This window comes from Pocillopora damicornis, chromosome 1 (assembly GCF_964200805.1).
Source record: "Pocillopora damicornis chromosome 1, jaPocDami1.2, whole genome shotgun sequence".
NCBI classification, from domain to species: domain Eukaryota; kingdom Metazoa; phylum Cnidaria; class Anthozoa; order Scleractinia; family Pocilloporidae; genus Pocillopora; species Pocillopora damicornis.
In genome coordinates, this window is record NC_142670.1 from 39,822,034 (window position 1) to 39,842,604 (window position 20,571).

The 20,571-nt window shown below is 39.2% G+C and overlaps 4 protein-coding genes across 4 annotated transcripts; 2 read left to right on the top strand and 2 right to left on the bottom strand.

Moving 5' to 3' along the window:
* The first annotated feature begins 4,137 nt into the window (after positions 1 to 4,137).
* Positions 4,138 to 8,656, top strand: LOC113672801 (sepiapterin reductase). The gene is made up of 6 exons (XM_089196329.1): positions 4,138 to 4,435; positions 5,210 to 5,280; positions 5,718 to 5,866; positions 6,292 to 6,442; positions 7,280 to 7,399; positions 7,833 to 8,656. Exons 1-6 carry the CDS (start codon positions 4,240 to 4,242, stop codon positions 7,929 to 7,931), a joined length of 786 nt encoding a protein of 261 aa, XP_089052455.1. The 5' UTR covers positions 4,138 to 4,239; the 3' UTR covers positions 7,932 to 8,656.
* On the bottom strand, positions 8,444 to 11,604 carry LOC113672802 (uncharacterized). Its single transcript, XM_027189149.2, has 3 exons — positions 11,286 to 11,604; positions 9,882 to 10,082; positions 8,444 to 9,698 (listed from the first exon to the last, which is right to left on the bottom strand). The coding sequence occupies exons 1-3, from the start codon at positions 11,485 to 11,487 to the stop codon at positions 8,713 to 8,715; spliced, it is 1,389 nt and encodes a 462-aa protein (XP_027044950.2). The 5' UTR covers positions 11,488 to 11,604; the 3' UTR covers positions 8,444 to 8,712.
* A 1,887-nt stretch (positions 11,605 to 13,491) lies between these two features.
* LOC149053837 (sepiapterin reductase-like) lies at positions 13,492 to 15,861 on the top strand. The gene is made up of 3 exons (XM_089196338.1): positions 13,492 to 13,812; positions 14,421 to 14,560; positions 15,184 to 15,861. The coding sequence occupies exons 1-3, from the start codon at positions 13,759 to 13,761 to the stop codon at positions 15,299 to 15,301; spliced, it is 312 nt and encodes a 103-aa protein (XP_089052464.1). The 5' UTR covers positions 13,492 to 13,758; the 3' UTR covers positions 15,302 to 15,861.
* A 421-nt stretch (positions 15,862 to 16,282) lies between these two features.
* Positions 16,283 to 19,678, bottom strand: LOC149053838 (uncharacterized). The gene is made up of 3 exons (XM_089196327.1): positions 19,140 to 19,678; positions 17,723 to 17,923; positions 16,283 to 17,539 (listed from the first exon to the last, which is right to left on the bottom strand). The coding sequence occupies exons 1-3, from the start codon at positions 19,339 to 19,341 to the stop codon at positions 16,554 to 16,556; spliced, it is 1,389 nt and encodes a 462-aa protein (XP_089052453.1). The 5' UTR covers positions 19,342 to 19,678; the 3' UTR covers positions 16,283 to 16,553.
* Between the last annotated feature and the right edge of the window lie 893 nt (positions 19,679 to 20,571).

Below are 20,571 nucleotides of genomic sequence, written 5' to 3' on the forward strand. Positions count from 1 at the left end.
AGTCATCCAAGCAAAGAAAGTTATGTCAATTGCATGTTCATGCTTGATTTGTCGTGTAACGCATTGTGAAGAAATGAGCTCAATTTAAAACACTTTTACTTTAAGTGAAAGTAATCATCCGTTGAATGCATTCGGGATAAAATTTCATCCTCCAGAAATAAATCGCTGGGAGACATCAACCAATGTAAGCTCTGCTTTTCTGCGCGCAATATCAAGAGACAATTATAGAACGTTATTTCTTCTTGTGCAATGTTGCACATAATGCAAAATTCCAGCCACATGGCGTGCTAAAAGTAATAAGTTGATCAATTAAATCAAGATCCCGCGATTTACTCATTCCCTTCTCTACCCCTCCCCCAAAGGGCCGACTTTCACGGGCTGCCCCGGCGGGGTATTAAAAAAAACAATTACACAATCCGTGCGATGGTTACGACGAAAAATCACTGAACCCGAGAACTATGGGTCTTGCTGAAGTAGAACATAACAAAATTGAACTCGTGAACCGTCAGATTTCATCACGGATACGAAGTTTTACTAAAATGAAGCGTTCGTTTTAAGTTTCCTGGTTACGCTGTTCTTTTGAGCTCGAAGAGGAATTCTTCAGCTTTCATGAAAATTTGAAAACATTCAGTCTCTTCGTAGAGTCTTTACATGTAGCGAAAGCTTCGTTTTACCTTAATTACCCCATAAAATCATTTTGGTTGTTTAGTGATAAAAAAAAGAATTAGATTAGTAACAGTATTAAATATCTTGCGAAGTGCTTTTTAATTTGCCAAATAAATCAATTTCAAACGTGACCTCGTGTTGTTCTGGAATAATTGTGTTCGTAAACAGTAATTATCTCACAGTTATTGCTTGTAACTTCAAGGGAGGTCTTTGATAAATCAGACTACCTAACGAGATCGCGAAAACAATCAGTGGTGAAAATCGAAACAAACGGTTATTAATCGTTCCGTTTAAGTGAATCCGCTCGAGAATGAAAGAAAAACCCGAGCGCTCATGCCACAAAATCCATTTGAGTAATGTGGAAACTTCACATCAAGATTTTTGTCACAGCTAAGTTATTTGCAGCTGAACGATATCAAATAGATTGGAGGCCACTTTTTAAGTGAATAGAAAGCAAAATTTAACTGCATCTGAAAACCTCGTCGGTCCACCTCTCCAAGGAAAGAAAATGACCGCATTTTCGGCTCTCAAGGAGTTTTGTGATACTCTCCATCTAAGAAACCTCGTCTTGAAGCCTTGGAAGCCAGTTATAAGCCAAACCTCACCTCTCCCTCCACCCCTCACCCACAACCACCACTACCAGGGTGTGGTATCATTTTGTAGCTCCACCACACAGAACTCGCTTCTCCAGGTAACACTGTTTTGCTGAAGTTTAGTTTATAAACGATAGTATGATACTACTTTCCAGTCTATAGTCTTCAATCAATAGCCCTATCTTACTTGCTTAAGAGAGTACTGGGAAGTACTGAGACGAGGTAAGCTGGAAGCGGGGCTGCCGAGTTGACGGAAAATTCAGCTGTGAGAAACTTTAGTGGAGCATGGTGGCAAAGGAGGGGTTCCAATCACACATCACGCTGAATTTTCCTATTAAATCACGCATCACGGAGAATTTTTTTAAAACAATCACACGACACGTAAAAAATTTGGGCCACTCATGGCTGCAAGAGTCTTGCGTACGAATTGAGTAGACATCAGTCTACGCCTCCTTTTCTATTTTTTTATACACGGGCAATAGTTATGGAAAAGCTTTGCCCAATACCCTTCTGTACGGCAACTGTCTTTATTTCAGTAAAGGATATAACGTGGCTTTTGAATTCGTTTAGGTCTTTCCGACGACCTTGGAAAAATTTGCGTACCACTAACTGGTACACAAAATTTTTTCTTGTGTACTGGGTCATTGCTCACATTAACATCTCCTCAGGCGGCGTAAAATGGCACCAAAACTCTAACGTCTTTTATCGTTTCAGCCGATGGGTCCTTTGGGTCGACATTATTTGAAATCTTTCATTCGATGGATTCGGACACTTTCTGGTCTTTCTGTATACGATCTGGCGCACTACCACAAAAATAACACTGAAGGTCATAGTCATTGAGCAAATGTTAAAAATATTAACTTACGCCTATTGTGTTGCGATTGTTTCGACCTATGACGAAGATCAAAGATATCAAAGGTCAAGAAAAGGTCAACAAAGGATGGAAAAGATCCAGGCCTGGAAAAGATCAGAAAACAGTGTCACGCCTGCAGTGCAGACGTCCTATTGGTGCGAGCTAACGTTATACGCTCGCCATCGTTTATCTAACCGGCCATGTTTGATTTGGAGCTAGAGTGGACGTTGGCACCAATTTATTTCTCTCCCCAGCCTTTCGCAGTCATTAAAATAAAGATGGCGGCCATAAAGTTACTAACAAGCGACTAAATACAGGAATGGCTCCGACCTGTGATTAGATGATAAAAATAGTAAAAGTCAATAAGTTATATCTTAATTCCTTGCTCGTTTGTATTGTTAACCGCGTGTCTCAAAGCGGAACAATGAAATATCAATGCGAGTGAAAACACCGATGTGTCAAACAAGAAATGGTTACTTACGTAGCGAAGGGAAGGCAGCCTTTCTTGTTCAGCGAGGTCGTTCAGCGACATTCCGGCGATGAAAAAGTCATCTGCTGACTAAACTCATTTAGTCAGTTCAGGCGGATGACCAGAGACTGGAGCCATACCAGTATTTCACCTCTGACAGGAATAGCTCCGACTAAAACGTTTATTAATTTTTTTTTCAATCATTTTGTAAATAATTTTTCAAACAATTTCTTAAAAAAATTTTGAAAAAATTTAAACTAAACTAGTGAGCAGCGCTGTGCGAAAAGAAGTTGCAAAACTTCTTTATTCTCTGACGCGTTTCGTTTAACTGTCGTAAACTTCTTCAGGAAGTTTTACAAGTCAACAGTAAACGCCTATAGTTAAAAGCCATTGTTAGCGGCCATTCCGGGGGCCAATGATCATAAGGGCTTGGCTGGACCAACGAGGTACTTCGACACGATTCAGTGCGAGAGCTACTGGAACTGGTTTGACTGGTAAGACGATTTTTTGGTTTGGTTTGTTTTTTTCCTTTTTTAGGTCTAGTGGAGTTGTTAGAAATTACTAAGCAAAATTAATCCGCGACTTTCTTCCTTTAGATGTTGTACAAAAAAAGACGAAGAGCCCGATGAATGGATTTGTCTTTCATGTGAACAATAACCTAGAAAATCAGTTTTCCACGAAAAAAACTCCCTCGATTACGGTCAAGCCATATTTCTCTAGCAGAGCATATTGTAAATTAAAAACAGCGGTCGCAGCGTCACGCAACATTGCGTGATTTTCCAAACGTGACACGCAGTTCTGCATTATTTTAAAACTTAGAAACTACATGGCCCTGTAGTAATAAAAGAGGGCTTCATTTGCAAGCACTGTAGACTTTAACATAAGAAGAACCTAATAAATCGCTCTTTCAGTTTTTATCTCAGTGTATAAATTATTTAGCCGGAACGAAAAAAAGATTAATACAAGCATGAGTTGGAGCCATTCCTGTCTGCGGTGAAATACACGAATGGCTCCAGTCTCTAGTCGTTCTCCTAAACTGACTAAATGAGTTTTGCCAGCGGATGACTTTTTCGTCGCCGGAGTATCGCTGAACGACCTCGCTGAACAAGATAGACTCTGCCTTCTCTTTGTTATGTAAGTAGCCATTTCTTGTTTGACGCATCGGTGTTTTTACTTTGGTATTTCATTGTTCCGCTTCGAGACACGCGGTCAACAATACTCACGAGCAAGGAGTTAAGACATAACTTATTAACTTTTACTATTTTTATCATCCAATCACAGGTCGGAGCCATTCCTGTATTTAGTCGCTAGTAAGTTACTAAGCACTCGCTCGCTAAGATTACGCCCACTCTGCAGGCTGCAGCTGCCACGTTTATTGATCTTCAATAAGACTCTATTACTTTGAATGATTGGTAACTTTTTAGTTAAAAGAGCGTTCACTTATCACGGAAATCTAATCAGGAAGCCCTGTAAATCACGCGTCACGCGCTTGTAAAATAGAAAATCACGCATCATGTTGTGATCTTCTGTCCGGCGTCACGTGGATAATTTGGGTTCAATCACGTGTTATCCTGCAAAGTTTAGTGCCACCACGTGCCACACAAAAACCCCTTGCCACACTCTGAGTGAGTATTTGTATCAGTGTTCTTTGTAAAATTATGTTTTGTAGTGGTTCTAGGCCTTGCTGTTTTATTACTGGAGCTAGCCGTGGGTTTGGAAGATCTGCGGCAATCGCATTAGCACAGCAATTCTCTGATTCTGGAACCGAAGGAAATTTTATCCTTGTCTCGCGTTCCGGAGATGGGCTTGAAGAAACAAAGAAAAGAATCGTGGATGTCTGTGTTAGTGCGAAAGGTAAAGCTATATAGGAAAGATCCATCGAAGACATCTTAACTTAGTCTTTTTAGGGAGCCGGGAAGGCGCTGTTTGTAGGGCACTCGCTGTCCACCTCTTTGGTCTCTTTGGTCCTGGTTTGATATAAATTCTCAGACCTGGATATCACACCTGGTTCCATTTATTTGACAATTCTTTCAGTCAAATTTATTCTTCGCTCGAGGATTTTCCTACTCGTTCTTCAGTTTCCTCATCTTCGCAAACGCAAGAATGCCCAATTACAATTCGACCTGCAATAAATTTCTTTGATAAAAATCCAAGTCTAATTCCCCTTTTAAAACATGTTTTGGGGAATCCTAGTAAATGGGCAATCCTAGTATGTGAAAGGCTACTCTGAAGAGCTGTGAACCCCTCCTGCCGTCCACCCCCGTATCACAATGGGTGATTAATTAACTGGTGATTAACTCCTTTAACTCCCAAGATGTGATTGTTGATTCTTCCCTCTAGCTGCTAGACTGTTCCTTGTAAATCAGTTCTGAGAATCAATTGTTAGATCATAACAACAACCTTTACCTGATAAGTTGGAGTTTTCTCAATACCTGTTTGCAGGATTATGTAGGGATATTATAGGGAGAAGTTCCATGTTAATCACTTCTAGGAGTTAAAGGGTTACTAAATAAGCTATGTTTTGTTTTCCTTTTATCATGTTGTTAGAAACAATAATAAAACCATGTGATGGATTTTTTTGTGGTTGCCTGTTGTTTATCTATACTTGGACTACATTTTCTTTAATAGTTCATGTTATGGTTGCCGATCTTGGAGAGATGAGCACCTTAGAGGATTCCATAAAAGCTGCACTGTGTAAGGTATAAACGGCATAATACACCTTTTTATGTATGCTGATTTAGTCAGCTTGTTTGACATAGAGTTTAACCCTCAGTACTGATTGACATGTGACTTCTCCCTTTAAACAAATGTGTCATATAACAAACAGGTAATGAGAATATAAGATAAGAGATGAGAATAAAGAAAAATATCAATTTGGGGATAATTAGTTGATCCAATACTAAAGTCTCTGAACTAACATTATTAGAGTTGCATGGTTGACAGAAAGGAGAATTACAAATTTGATCTGGGAGTTAAAGGGTTAATTACACCTCGCCTGCTAGGATCATGTCATTGTGTGGTGTATCTCCATGTGCATTGATGTTTCTCAAGAAATAAATGAAAATGTAAATGTGAAAATATAATGCTATGAAAACAGGGATACACTCACTCTAATTTTACCACGAATCTCTTCCAGGTTGAATCATCCAAAGTTACACATGCCTTTCTCCTGAATAATGCAGGGTCACTTGGAGATGTGTCAAAATGTTTCAAGGACGTCTCCCAGAAGGTTGATGCCCTGGCAGATTACTTCAACCTGAATCTAAACTCTCCCTTATTTCTTACGTAAGATGACACCTCTGTTATAATGATAATAATAATACTCTGTAATAATAATAATAATGATGATGATGATAATAATACTAATAATAAATCTGTTGTGCTAGTTTGTTCCTGCTTGACATTATTCTCCTTCTAAGGTGGAGCTACCGTTTATGTCAGAATATTTCAACTAAATTTTAGCTAATTCAGTATTACTTTAAACATGATATGTAATCTTGGAGTGACCATAAAATCCCAAGGGGAAGAAGGATGGTTAAAGGAGGAGTATGTGTTGGAAAAATTGTAATTTTTATCCCAGCTCTTTAAAAAATATTTATTAAAAATTTACTCTTCATAGGAGCTTGAGATTTCAAAGAGTAGAATAGCCTTTTAAAATTATATAGTAAGTAAGTAACTAACTGACTAAATTAACATGTTTAATTTTCCAGTGGAAAGTTTCTTCATCACTTCAAGGATGCCTGCTGTACTGTAGTTAATGTGTCGTCCCTCATGGCTCTACAATCTTTTCCATATTTTTCTTTGTATTGCACTGGCAAAGCAGCTCGAGATATGATGTGTCAAGTTCTGGCTAAAGAGGAGGTATTTATCTTTAACTCTTTAACTCCCATGAGTGACCAAGACAGAATTTCTCCTTACAATATTAATACAATATCAACCAGATAAGTGAAGAGAATAAAGAAAAATATCAATTTTGGGTTAATTAGTTGATCCAATATTAAATTCCCTGAACTAACCTCATAAGAATTGTATGGTTGATAGTAAGGAGAATTACAAATTTGATCTGGTAGTTAAAGGATTTATAAGGTTTGGTGTGGTTGTTGTTCTTAACTTTACACTATGATTCATTAATTCTTTCAGATCATATCAGTATCTGGGCAACTGCCCACCTACCCCTCCCCTAACCCAACATCAACCTTAACTTGTGGTCAATTAACTGTTGTTGAGGTAGGGGAGGGGTAGGTGGGCAGTTGCCCAGATACTAATATTGATCCATTCTTTCAACCCTTTGACCCCTAGGAGTGATGAGCATCTAATTTCTCCTTCAATATTACTCCCGAGTCACACATAAAGGTCATGAGAAAAAAGGGAATGATCTATTTTTACGTCCTTATGATGCCTTTTTATGCATGTTTGGAAGGAGACCTCAAAAACACTGTGAGCCTTAAAGCCTTTACACCATGTCATCAGTATGCATATTCTCCATACTATTCTCTAGAAATTTCTTAAGGTGCTGACATGGAGAATTTCTTAAACAACCAAGAGCCTCTTTAGTTGGCAATCATGTTCCTTATTCTTGTGACCTTAATATGTGATTGACATGTTTTTAATCTGGCCTTAGAGAATATTCTCTTGCCATTTCACACAACGGTCTTGCTGTTAAGACCTTTGATGTTCATGCACCATGTTTTCTTTCAGCCCAATGTTAATGTACTAAGTTATGCCCCTGGACCACTGCTTACAGATATGTACGAGGAGATACGCACCACATGTGGGAATCAGGAAGTTGTTGATATGTTTAACACCAGTAAAGAGCAAGTAAGTACTGATTTGAAAGAATTATTGTTTTAATGTGCCGACATAAGTGCTTTTCAAGAGGACAAAAGTACAAGAACAGATAATGCCTACAAAGGAACTCTGCAAGCATTTGGAGGTAGGGATAAATTGATTTGACTGAATGGAAAGAAACTATTCTCCTGTATTGACTCCATTGTAGTTGAAGCTTGAAAAGTCATAAACAAATTCCCAATAGGAACAGGTTTTCTTTGTATCCATACTATTTTAGAAAGTGAGGGAGGAGGGGGGCACTTATTAAAGTGTCTGTGCTTATTTGAGAAAAAGCCACAATGTATTAAATATCGTGATTTGCTTATTGTAATCTATCAGAGCAAACAATGCTTTTGGAGTTAGTCTTGTGGTCTCTTTTCTAGCCATGATATTTTGTGATTCATTTCCATATTTTTTTCTCTAGAGTACAGCACTAACTTCAGATCAGTCTGCAGAAAAACTTGTGAGAATTCTGAAAGAAAATGCTTTCATTTCTGGTTCTCATGTTGATTACTTTGATTGAAATGTCATGCATAAGGTGTTCTTATAATTTTATTTCAAGATCTTAAAGTGGTAAAAAAGGTGTGGTCATTTTATCAAATCAATGTGCCCGTTCATATCATCTTATCTGTGAACTGGTCAGTTTTAAGAGTTAACTGGGTATCCTGTGGCATTAGGCTTGTTCATCAGCAGCAATCATATTAATGGAAACAGACATCTCTTTTATTTACGACAATGATCATTAAACGGGTCACAAGCATCATGAGAAACCTGGACACTAGAGACGGAGAAAAGTACAAAGGGGAAAAGTCTGGGAACAGTGTAAAAAGCAAGAAAAAACATAAGTTTGAAAAGTAAAATCTGCACATTTCCTTCTTCTTGTAGGCAAAAAGTGAGTCATAATGTTGTAAAAATCTCCTTGAATAATTAAAAAGAGATTCCAAAATTTTTCTGAATTGGAAGCAAAGTGACTTTATCCCTTCCCACATGTAATTCAGTTATTAATAATAATTAAGATGAACCGTCACCATACAATTTTATTTTTTCGTGTACTTTTTTTTTATTCTGAAAAAGACTCCATAGAATACCTTACAATAAAAAAAATTATCACTGTTTTCTTATATTCAATTTAGGGTTAAAACTGATCACAATTTGTTTCATAAAATCATTTTGACCTTAAGAGATTGGAATCATCTGTAGTTACCTTAAAGAATATTAGAAATTAAAAAAATGTTTGTGGTGTTATGAGGTATAGCTTCCCTTTGCTTCCTTTCACACCAGGGTCACCTTTTCATCGATCCACCCTAAACGGCTTCCAGTTGTCCTCTTTCTCCTTTCTGACCAGGTTCACCTTTTGGTCCTGCAGGTCCATCTTCTCCAGGTGCGCCTCTCATTCCAGGTAGCCCTCGGAGTCCCTCTAATCCAGGATCACCAGGTACTCCGTCTCGTCCAGGCATTCCAGGCTCACCTTTAATACCAACACAAGAGGTACCTCCTGTGCATGATCCATTGTCTCCTTTTTGTCCACGTTCACCTTTTCTTCCTGGTTGCCCTGTTTCACCTTTTTGGCCATCAAATCCTGGGATCCCTGCATTACCTTTAGAGCCAGGGGGTCCAGGGAGACCAGGATCACCTGCCAGTCCTGTGAACCCAAAATTACCTTTAAGGCCCTTAATTCCTGAGTAGCCTTGTTCTCCTTTGTAGCCGCGGGGTCCAGTGATTCCAGGTTCTCCTTTTGGTCCTGGCATTCCAGGGTCACCTTTGATCCCTATACACCTGGCACCTCCGGTGCACACTCCGTTGTCTCCTTTCCGTCCAGTTTCACCTTTTTCTCCCGGCAGCCCAGGGTATCCATCATTACCTTTGATGCCTTGTGGTCCTACAATTCCCGGTTGGCCTTTAGGTCCTGGATTTCCAGGTTCACCTTTGAACCCTTTGCATGCAGCCCCTCTTGTACATGTACCATTGTCACCCTTGTCACCTTTGGGTCCTGACAGCCCAGCATTACCTTTCGGACCGTCAAACCCATCGAGTCCTCGTTCGCCTTTGTATCCACGGGGTCCTTCAGGACCAGGTTCGCCTTTTCGTCCTGGCATTGGAGGGTAACCTTTGCACAAGGCCATACCTCTGCATGTGCCATGTTCGCCCTTCATTCCTTTCTCTCCTCTCAGCCCTGGTTCACCTGGGCGTCCTTGCAGCCCTGGCTCACCTCGCCGGCCATCAAAGCCATTGAACCCTGGTAAACCCAACTCACCCTCGGCCCCCTTGTCCCCCTTGTCTCCAGCGTTTCCTGTGCAGGGTTAAAAATCCTCTCAGTCTGCATGTACTTAATTTACAATGAAAGAATTCATGAATAAAATAATGAAAAGAACTCGAAGTTAAACTGTCCACTTGCAGAAGGAGACAAAGTTTTAAAAGTCTGTCATGTCTTAAACATGGAAGTATGAATTAATTACAACGTTACCAAACTTACCTTTTTTTCCACGTCGTCCCTTGGATCCCATGTCACCTTTTGGACCGCTGGGGCCTGGTAAACATATTTTCTCTTGAGGTGAGCACAGCTGCGATGCTGTTAGCGATTTGAGTTGCACTTTGATTTCTCTACGAACATCGTCCAAGGAAACAAAGTGAGGAATGGGTGAATCTCGACGATTTCTTTGACTGGAGGCACCAGCTGTTAAGATGTGTGTAAGAAATGAAACAGATTAGACAGGAGTAACTATCCAATTTTACCCTCAAGCTCTGACTTTTTACCCTTGGTAACGGGATAACTGTTTGTAAATTCTTCTACTAGTGAAAATACGGAATTAAAACCCCCGTGAACTGTGAATTTTTTGTTTTTCGCTTTAAGCCTTATATTCGTTTATCCGATTTTTCGTGATGCGTTAATTCTACTTTTTGATGTCCGTGGAACGTGCGCAGGACCCAACACCCCCCCCCCCTCCCCCCTCTTTAATCCCCACCAGATACTTCGCTGAATGGCATCGGTTAACAGCTTGTCCTGATAAGTACTTCCGATAAATTACTGGGTATTTTTTAAAGACATTTGAAAATAATCGCCACAGATAAGAATTCTGCTCTGCACGGCGGGTCGCTTCTTCTGAGATTTCTACCGGAAACGTCAAAACAGTAACCTTTTTCCTCTTCCGAGAATAGAAAAAATAAATACCTGAACGATTCACGCAAACATCTGCTCAAAAACGAACTTTTTTCCTGGTGAATAGCAGGCAAAAAAAAAAAAAAAAGAGGCGTGAGAGTATTCTTCTTTTTCCTAGACTCAGTACCATCGAGTAGTGACTACATGAAGGTGGCTGTATAGGTAATCGTTGATTTTAACAAGGCGATCACTAAATCGAGCTTTCCCCGATCGACAGAATATTTGGAATAAGGCCAAGAGAAATATGCTTTTGAAGCTATACGCTTTGTTCAACTGTTCAAGATCCATAATAGTGTGAATACTTAAACTAATTGCCCCGTTTGCGGCTTTTCCTTTTCAGGCCATATAAGGGATTAGAATCAAAATGTATTCGCCATTTATAAAGAGAAAGTGGTTTACATCACCAAATTAGTAAGTTCACAGACTTGTTAAATAACAGTATTTTAATAGATGACAAGGGGGCTTCCAGAAACCACGGCGCTTCTACAAGGGAGGCCCTCTTAGCGAAAAAAACAAAAAACAAAAAACGATTACGTATTTATAAGGAATTCGCATTCATTGTGAAAATTCCCATAGCCAAACCAAGTATCTTAATACTCAGTTTATCTATTAATTTAGTAAAAACCTCGAAGACGTCTTTTAAAACAAGCAAGAGTTTGAGAATGCCTAATACCACTGGGTAAGAAATTAAAAATTTTTCGAGACCGAACGAAGTTTTACCTTGATCATGACCGTCCTTGTCGACTTCACTCAATCGAGTGACAACAGCCTCCAGTTCACTTACTCTTTCCCTCAGTAACTCCAAACAGACGGAAAATCCAACGCAGATCCCAAGCACCACCACGAAAATCATTACTTTTTGCGATAGTCTCGACGAGCGTCGGCCTTCTCCTCCATCTTTAGCCTCAACAACAGTTCCCATTTTTTTTTTGGGAGAGCCAAAACGACTAACGTCTGCTCACCCAATCAACAGTGCACAGTGTGTTTTATATAGAACTGGGGAGTCCGAGTGGGCGATCAAGAGAGCAACTGATTGATTGAAGCATATTTGACTAACAGTCTTTGGCACCGACAAACATCCTTCCGTTTTTGAGTGTATTTCATCATTATTTTCTTTACTAGAATTCCGTTACATCACGTTCTGTTCAATTAGACAAGTTAACTATCGCATCCGTGCCTGTCTCATGGTACTAATGGTGAAAGCTCCAAAGATAAAAACCAAATGCTTCTTCCTCCTCGCCAGTGAAAAGTTGTCTTCTCATCGACTGTTATTCTTTAGAAACGATATCATGGTTATCAAATCTGTTAAAAACCGACATCTCTGCTTCCCGCCATTACACACCTTAGCTTGGGTAGTGACGTGATCATAAACCGCGAAACAAATAATTCCACGATATTTTAAGTGTTTGTTTGTTACGATGTGAAAAACAAACCTCTACTCCAAATAGACCGCGAAATACAGAAAAGTACGAAAGAGGAAATAGCACTCCTATAGGAAACAATGACGGCTAAGGATAGAGATTAGCTCGGACTGATAATGGCGTTATTTTGGTTTTTTGCCTTCTGAAAAGCTAATGGACCGTTCAATGCCAGTTGAAGGGAATTTTGAAGTGGAAATGTTTGCACCAGTGATGTATCATAAATGGTTGGAGGCTCATTCTTGTATAAACCAAGGGAGATCCAAGTGATTCCTCACTCAGAAAGTTTTGAAAATGTAGATACACTATCATGTCATTTGGCGAATTATGAAACATTTTTCTGAAGCAGTTTGATGTCACCTTATCAGGAAGTCTTGAGGCCATATTTTGAGGGTATGGGCTAAGGTCCAGCCTTGATATGATCTAGTGTTTTCATTGCGTAGTCCAGTTTTCGATCGATCAGTTCCGTCTCGGGCCATCTAATTAAGCAACATAACCTGGGACACCTTGCTGTTTAGTCACGATGTCCGTTGCTTCTTATTCAGCCAAATTGGGAAGATATAACAAACCCTAATTCTATTATTGGATTATCATGTTTCAACATAATTGATAACGAGTAAAAAGTTAATTGTATATATATATTTATATTTTGTTGTTATTGTTGTTGTTGGTGTTGTTTATTTACCTATCATGGTATATGTCATCACGTTGTTTACAATTCTAACATAACCAGGCCAGAAGAACTTCAGCGAGCTCATTAGAGCTTTAAAAAAATCTCCCCTAGTTATAGTATAATTTAACATTCATATGACATTACGCGTCCAGATTGTTACAGTAATGTTAAAAGAGGAAAGCATACAAAATAAGCCAAACATTGAGATTCCACATATCATTGATACAACTGCGTAATAAGAATGTCTGACATACGAACAAATGTGCTAAAACATATTTCCCTTGAGATAGTCATCATTCTTTGGAAGAGTTCCTAATCCGTCTCCTACTACGTAGATCAATTTCGTGATATAATTGAAACGTTAAGAGGGATTAGTTGAAGCAACCTCGCTGAAGCGAAAGGCACCAAGAGTCACGTATCACAAACTGGCTTCTTGCTGTTGGAGCAACATCGCTGAAGCGGAAGACACCAAAGATCTTGCACCACAAAAGCTTCTTCTCGCTGCTACAAGGTCTACAGATTTTTTCTTTATCTCTCTCTCGTTCTACAATAAACAAAAAGCTATGTGTTTAGATTGTCACTTGATTTGTTTTAATTTCTAACCTCGACCTTGTGAGAGTGGGCTGAAAGTCATAGATAACCCCTGTAATATGAAAACACTCATCGACATGAACCTTACGCTGCTAAAAGGGGCCAAAAGTTTTAAACAAATCACTTGAAGTAGTGATAAGTGCAGATGCATGAAAAACGAGAAGGGATAGCATCATTACTGAGTGGCAGGGGCACACGGAATAAATTTCGGAACAAATATAAAGAGGCTGCGGTAAAATTATCCATTTCTGTGAGAATTGGATAAGGAAGAGTACTGTAGCAGAATCTCGTGGAATAATTTGGAATTAACGTGCCACACAAAAACCCTTTGCCACACTCTGAGTTAGTCTATGTATCAGTATTCTTTGTAAAATTATGTTATTTAGTGGTTCTAGGCCTTGCTGTTTTATTACTGAAGCTAGCCGTGGGTTTGGAAGATCTGCGGCATTAGCACGGCAATTCTCTGATTCTGGAACCGACGGAGATTTTATCCTTGTCTCGCGTTCCGGGGATGGACTTGAAGAAACAAAGAAAAATATCGCGGACGTCTGTGTTAGTGCTAAAGGTAAAGCTATATAGGAAAGATCCATCAAAGAAATCATAACTTAGTCTTTTTAGGGAGCCGGGAAGGCGCTGTTTATAGGGCACTCGCCATCCACCTCTTTGGTCTTTTTGGTCCTGGTTTGATATCAATTCTCAGACCTGGATATCACACCTGGGTCCATTTATTTGACAATTCTTCCAGTCCAATTTGTTCTTCGCTCGAGGATTTTCCTACTCGTTCTTCAGTTTTCTCATCTTCGCAAAAACAAGAATGCCCAATTACAATTCGACCTGTAATAAATTTCTTTGATAAAAATCTAAGTCTAATTCCCTTTTTTAAACATGTTTTGGCAGGAATCGAAGATGATATCGCAATCCTTGTGTATGAAAGGCTACCCTGAAGTGCTGTGAACCCCTCCTGCCGTCCACCCCCATATCAAAATGGGTGGTTTGTTATCTGGTGATAACAAAGGGTTAATTACACCTCACCTGCTAGGATCATGTCATTGTGTGGTGTATCTCCATGTGCATTGATGTTTCTCAAGAAATAAATGAAAATGTAAATGTGAAAATATAATGCTATGAAAACAGGGATACACTCACTCTAATTTTACCATGAATCTCTTCCAGGTTGAATCATCCAAAGTTACACATGCCTTTCTCCTGAATAATGCAGGGTCACTTGGAGATGTGTCAAAATGTTTCAAGGACGTCTCCCAGAAGGTTGATGCCCTGGCAGATTACTTCAACCTCTCTCCCTTATTCCTTACGTAAGATGACACCTCTGTTATAATAATAATAATTATCTGTTATAATAATAATAATAATAATAATAATGATGATAATAAATCTGTTTTGCTAGTTTGTTCCTGCTCGACATTATTGCCCTTCTAAGGTGGAGCTACCTTTTATGTTGGAATATTTCAGCTCAATTTTAGCTAATACAGTATTTCTTTAAACATGATATGTAATCTTGGAGTGACCATGAAATCCAAAGGGGAAGAAGAATGGTTAAACCTTTAACTCCCATGAGTGACAAGGCAGAATTTCTCCTCACAATATCAATACAATATCATGCAGACATGTGATGAGAATAAAGAAAAATATAAATTAAGGGATTATAAGTTAATCCAATCCCAAATCCTCCAAACTAACATAACAAGAACTGTATGGCAGACAGTAAGGAGAATTACTAATGAGATCTTGGGAATCAAAGGGTTAAAGGAGGAGTATGTGTTGGAAAAATTGTAATTTTTATTTCAGCTCTTTAAAAAATATTTATTAAAAATTTACTCTTCATTGGAGCTTGAGATTCCAAAGATTAGAATAGCCTTTTAAAATTATATAGTAAGTAACTAACTAACTAACTAAATTAACATATTTAATTTTCCAGTGGAAAGTTTCTTCATCACTTCAAGGATTCCTGCTGTACTGTAGTTAATGTGTCGTCCCTCATGGCTCTACAATCTTTTCCATATTTTTCTTTGTATTGCACTGGAAAAGCAGCTTGAGATATGATGTATGGAGGTATTTATTTTTAACTCTTGAACTCCCATGAGTGACCAAGACAGAATTTCTTCTTACAGTATTAATACAATATCAACCAGATAAGTGAAGAGAATAAAGAAAAATATCAATTTTGGGTTAATTAGTTGATCCAATATTAAATTCCCTGAAATAACATTATAAGAATTGTATGGTTGACAGTAAGGAGAATTACAAATTTGATCTGGGAGTGAAAGGATTAATAAGGTTTGGTGTGGTTGTTGTTCTTAACTTTACACTATGATTCATTAATTATTTCGGATCAATATCAGTATCTGGGCAACTGCCCACCTACCCCTCCCCTAACCCAACATTAACCTTGTTGTCAATTAACTGTTGTTGAGTTAGGGGAGGGGTAGGTGGGCCAGATCAGTCTGCAGAAAAACTTGTGAGAATTTTTGAAAGAAAATGCTTTCATTTCTGGTTCTCATGTTGATTACTTTGATTGAAATGTCATGCATAAGGTGTTCTTATAATTTTGTTTCAAGATCTTGTGTGGTCATTTAATAAAATCAATGTGCCTGTTCATATCATCTTATCTGTGAACTCGTCAGTTTTAAGAGTTAACTGGGTATCCTGTCACATTTGGCTTGTTCATCAGCAGCAATCATATTAATGGAAACAGACAATCTCTTTTATTTACGACAATGATCATTAAATGGGTCACAAGCATCATGAGAAACCTGGACACTAGAGACAGAGAAAAGTACAAAAGAGGAAAGTCTGGGAACAGTGTAAAAAGCGAGAAAAAAAATAAATTTGAAAAGTAAAATCTGGACATTTCCTTCTTGTTGAAGGCAAAAAGTGAGTCAAAATGTTAGAAAACTCTCCTTGAATAATTAAAAAAAGATTCTGAAATATTTCTGAATTGGAAGCAAAGTGACTCTATCCCTTACCACATGCAATTCTGTTATTAATAATAATTAAGATGAACCATCACCATACAATTTTATTTTTTCATGTACTTTTTTTTTTTATTCTGAAAAAGACTCCATAGAATACCTTACAATAAAAAAAATTATCACTGTTTTCTTGTATTCAATTTAGGGTTAAAACTGATCACAATTTGTTTCATAAAATCATTTTGACCTTAAGAGATTGGAATCATCTGTAGTTACCTTAAAGAATATTAGAAATAAAAAAAATGTTTGTGGTGTTATGAGGTATAGCTTCCCTTTGCTTCCTTTCTCACCAGGGTCACCTTTTCGTCAATCCACCCTAAACTGCTTCCAGTTGTCCTCTTTCTCCTTTCTGACCAGGTTCACCTTTCGGTCCTGCAGGTCCATCTTTTCCAGGTGCGCCTCTCATTCCAGGTAGCCCTCGGAGTCCCTCTAATCCAGGATCACCAGGTACTCCGTCTCGCCCAGGCATTCCAGGCTCACCTTTAATACCAACACAAGAGGTACCTCCTGTGCATGATCCATTGTCTCCTTTTTGTCCACGTTCACCTTTTCTTCCTGGTTGCCCTGTTTCACCTTTTTGGCCATCAACTCCTGGGAACCCTGCATTACCTTTAAAGCCAGGGGATCCAGGGAGACCAGGATCACCTGCCAGTCCTGTGAACCCAAAATTACCTTTAAGGCCCTTAATTCCTGGGTAGCCATGTTCTCCTTTGTAGCCGCGGGGTCCTGTGATTCCAGGTTCTCCTTTTGGTCCTGGCATTCCAGGGTTACCTTTGATCCCTCTGCACCTGGCACCTCTGGTGCACACTCCGTTGTCTCCTTTCCGTCCAGTTTCACCTTTTTCTCCTGGCAGCCCAGGGTATCCATCATTACCTTTGAAGCCCTGTGGTCCTACAATTCCAGGTTGGCCTTTAGGTCCTGGATTTCCAGGTTCACCTTTGAACCCTTTGCATGCAGCCCCTCTTTTACATGCACCATTCTCACCCCTGTCACCTTTGGGTCCTGGCAGCCCAGCATTACCTTTCGGACCGTCAAATCCATCGAGTCCTCTTTCACCTTTATATCCACGGGGTCCCTCAGGACCAGGTTCGCCTTTTGGTCCAGGCATTGGAGGGTAACCATTACACGAGGCCATACCTCTGCATGTACCACGTTCGCCCTTGGTTCCTTTCTCTCCTCTCAGGCCTGGTTCACCTGGGCGACCTTGCTGGCCATTCAACCCATATGGTCCTGGTAAACCCTGAGTACCTTTCATTCCTGGATAACCTATCTCACCCTTGTCCCCCTTGTTCCCAGCGTTTCCTGTGTAAGATTCAAAATCCTTTTAGTCTGCATGAACTCAATTTACAATGAAAGAATTCATGTATGAAATAATGAAAAGAACTCGAAGTTAAACTGTCCTCATGCAGAAGGAGGCAAACGTTTAAAAGTCTGTCATGTCTTAAACATGGAAGTATGAATTAATTACAACGTTACCAAACTTACCTTTTTTCCCACGTCGTCCCCTGAATCCCATGTCACCTTTTGGACCACTGGGGCCTGGTACACATATTTTCTCTTGAGGTGAGCACAGCTGCGATGCTGTTAGCGATTTGAGTCGCACTTTAATTTCTCTACGAACATCGTCCAAGGAAACAAAGTTAGGGATGGGTGAATCTCGACGATTTCTTTGACCGGAGGCACCAGCTGTTAAGATGTGTGTAGGAAATGAAACGGATTAGACAGGAGTAACTGTCCAATTTTACCCTCAGGCTCTGAATTTTTACCCTTGATAACATTTGAAGAAGTGGGGGGGGGGGGAGTGGAGGTTCATGTTTTTAACGGGATAACTGTTTGTGAATTCTTCTGACTAGTGAAAATATGGAATTAAAACCCCGTGAACTGTGAATTTTTGTTTTTCGCTTTAAGCCTTATATTCGTTTATCCGATTTTTCGTGATGCGTCAGTTCTACTTTTTGACGTCCGTGAAACGTGCGTAGGACCCAACCCCCCCTTCTATACCCCCCACCCCCCACCAGATACTTCGCTGAATGGCATCGATGAACAGCTTGTCCTGATAGGTACTTCTGATAAATTTCTGGGTACTTTTAAGACACAATAATAAAATAATCGCCACATATGAGAATTCTGCTCTGCACAGCGGGTCGCTTCTTCTTAGATTTCTACCGGAAACGTCAAAACAGTGAACTTTTTCCTCTTCCGAGAATAAAAAAAACAAATACCTGAACGATTCACGCAAACATCCGGTCAAAAACGAACTTTTTTACTGGTGAATGGCAGGCAAAAAAAAGGAGGCGTGAGGGCATTCATTCTATTTCCTAGACCGAGCACCATCGAGTGGTCACTAAGTGAAGGGGGCTGTATACGTAATCGTTAGTTTTAACCACGCGATCACTAAATCGAGCTTTCCCCGACAGAATATTTAGGAAGAGGCCAAGAGAAAAATGCTTTTGAAGCTATATGCTTTGTTCAACTGTTCAAGATCCATAATATTGTCAAAATTAATTGCCCCGTTTGCGGCTTTTCCATAAGGGATTACAATTAAAATCTATTTTATAAAGAGAAAGTGGTTTACATCACCAAATTAGTAAGTTCACAGGACTTGTTAAGTAACAGTATTTTAATAGATGGCAAGAGAGCTTCCAGAAACCGCGGGGCTTATACAGGGAGGCCCTTACCGAAAAAAAACAAAAAAACAAAAAAAAAACAGATTACGTAATTACAAGCAATACGCATTCATTATGAAAATTCCCATAGCCAAACCAAGAATCTTAATAGTCAGTTTATCTGTTGATTTAGAAAAAACCTCGAAGACGTCTTGTAAAACATGCAAGAGTTTGAGAATGCCTAATATCACTGCGTAAGAGATTTCAATTTTTTTGAGACCGAACGAAGTTTTTACCTTGATCATGACCGTCCTTGTCGACTTCACTCAATCGAGTGACATCAGCCTCTAGTTCTCTTACTCTTTCCCTCAACAACTCTAAACAGACGGAAAATCCAACGCAAATCCCAAGCACCACCACAAAAATCATTACTTTTTGGGATAGTCTCGACGAGCGTCGGCTTTCTCTTCCATCTTTAGCCTCAACAACAGTTCCCATTTTTTGGGTAGAGCCAAAACGACTTACGTCTGCTCACCCAATCAACGGTGCACAGTGTGTTTTATATAGAACTGGGGAGTCCGAGTGGGCGATCAAGAAAGCAATTGATTGATCGAAGCTTATTTGACTGACAGTCTTTGGTACAGACAAACGTCCTTCCGTTCTTGGGTGTTTCTGTCTTTATTTTCTTTACTAGAATTCCGTTATATTATACTCTGTTCAATTAAACAAGTTAACTATAGCATCCGTGCCTGTCTCATGATACCAATGATGAAAGCTCCAAAGATAAAAACCAAATGCTTCTTCCTCCTCGCCAGTGACAAGTTGTCTACTTATCGACTGTTATTCTTTAGAAACGTGGTTATCAAATCTGTTATTCTGCTCTGAAAACCGATATCTCTGCTTCCCGCCATAACACACCTACGCTTGGATTGTACGTGACATAAACCGAGAAACAAATAATTACACGATATTTTAAGGTTTTTTTTGTTTGTTTGTTTGTTACGATGTGAAAAACTAACCTTTACTCCAAATAAACTGCGAAATACAGAAAAGCTCGAAAGAGGAAACCTATAGGAAACAATGACAGCTAACGATGGAGATTAGCTCGGATTGATAATGAAAACAAAATATTACATTGGTAAGATGGAAAAACTCGTAAGAGGAAATATTAGGCCAAATTGGACCGAGAAAGGATGAGGAAGGATGGAAAAGGTTAAAAAGGATTCCGAATAAGATAACTACCCTGAAGGCTACATTTTCAGGACTACATTAGGCGTTATTTTGGTTTTTTGCTTTCTCAAAAGCTAATGGTCCGTTCAATGCCAGTTGAAGGGAATTTTGAAGTGGAAATGTTTGCACCAGTGATGTATCATAAATGGATGGAGGCTCATTCTTGTATAAATCAAGGGAGATCCAAGTGATTCCTCGCTCAGAAAGTTTTGAAAATGTAGATGCACTATCATGTCATTTGGCGAATTATGAAAAATTTTTCTGAAGCAGTTTGATGTCACCTTATCAGGAAGTCTTAAGGCCAAATTTTGAAGGGATGGGCTAAGGTCCAGCCTTGATATGATCTAGTGTTTTCATTGCTTAGTCCAGTTTTCGATCGGTCAGTTACCGTCTCGGGCCATCTAATTAAGCAACATAACCTGGGACACCTTGCTTTTTAGCCACGATGTCCTTTGTTACTTATTCAGCCAAATTGGGAAGATATAACAAACCCTAATT

Bases quoted from the DNA above. Each gene is read 5' to 3' on its own strand.
- LOC113672801 (XM_089196329.1), top strand. From the start codon at position 4,240: ATGTTTTGTAGTGGTTCTAGGCCTTGCTGTTTTATTACTGGAGCTAGC. The intron at 5,281-5,717 runs GTATAAACGGCA...AATCTCTTCCAG, and splicing joins TAAAAGCTGCACTGTGTAAG to GTTGAATCATCCAAAGTTAC. The intron at 6,443-7,279 runs GTATTTATCTTT...GTTTTCTTTCAG, and splicing joins AAGTTCTGGCTAAAGAGGAG to CCCAATGTTAATGTACTAAG.
- LOC113672802 (XM_027189149.2), bottom strand. From the start codon at position 11,487: ATGGGAACTGTTGTTGAGGCTAAAGATGGAGGAGAAGGCCGACGCTCG. The intron at 10,083-11,285 runs GTAAAACTTCGT...ACATCTTAACAG, and splicing joins CAAGGACGGTCATGATCAAG to CTGGTGCCTCCAGTCAAAGA. The intron at 9,699-9,881 runs GTAAGTTTGGTA...AACCCTGCACAG, and splicing joins GGGACGACGTGGAAAAAAAG to GAAACGCTGGAGACAAGGGG.
- LOC149053837 (XM_089196338.1), top strand. From the start codon at position 13,759: ATGGACTTGAAGAAACAAAGAAAAATATCGCGGACGTCTGTGTTAGTG. The intron at 13,813-14,420 runs GTAAAGCTATAT...AATCTCTTCCAG, and splicing joins CGTCTGTGTTAGTGCTAAAG to GTTGAATCATCCAAAGTTAC. The intron at 14,561-15,183 runs GTAAGATGACAC...TTAATTTTCCAG, and splicing joins CTCTCTCCCTTATTCCTTAC to TGGAAAGTTTCTTCATCACT.
- LOC149053838 (XM_089196327.1), bottom strand. From the start codon at position 19,341: ATGGGAACTGTTGTTGAGGCTAAAGATGGAAGAGAAAGCCGACGCTCG. The intron at 17,924-19,139 runs GTAAAAACTTCG...ACATCTTAACAG, and splicing joins CAAGGACGGTCATGATCAAG to CTGGTGCCTCCGGTCAAAGA. The intron at 17,540-17,722 runs GTAAGTTTGGTA...AATCTTACACAG, and splicing joins GGGACGACGTGGGAAAAAAG to GAAACGCTGGGAACAAGGGG.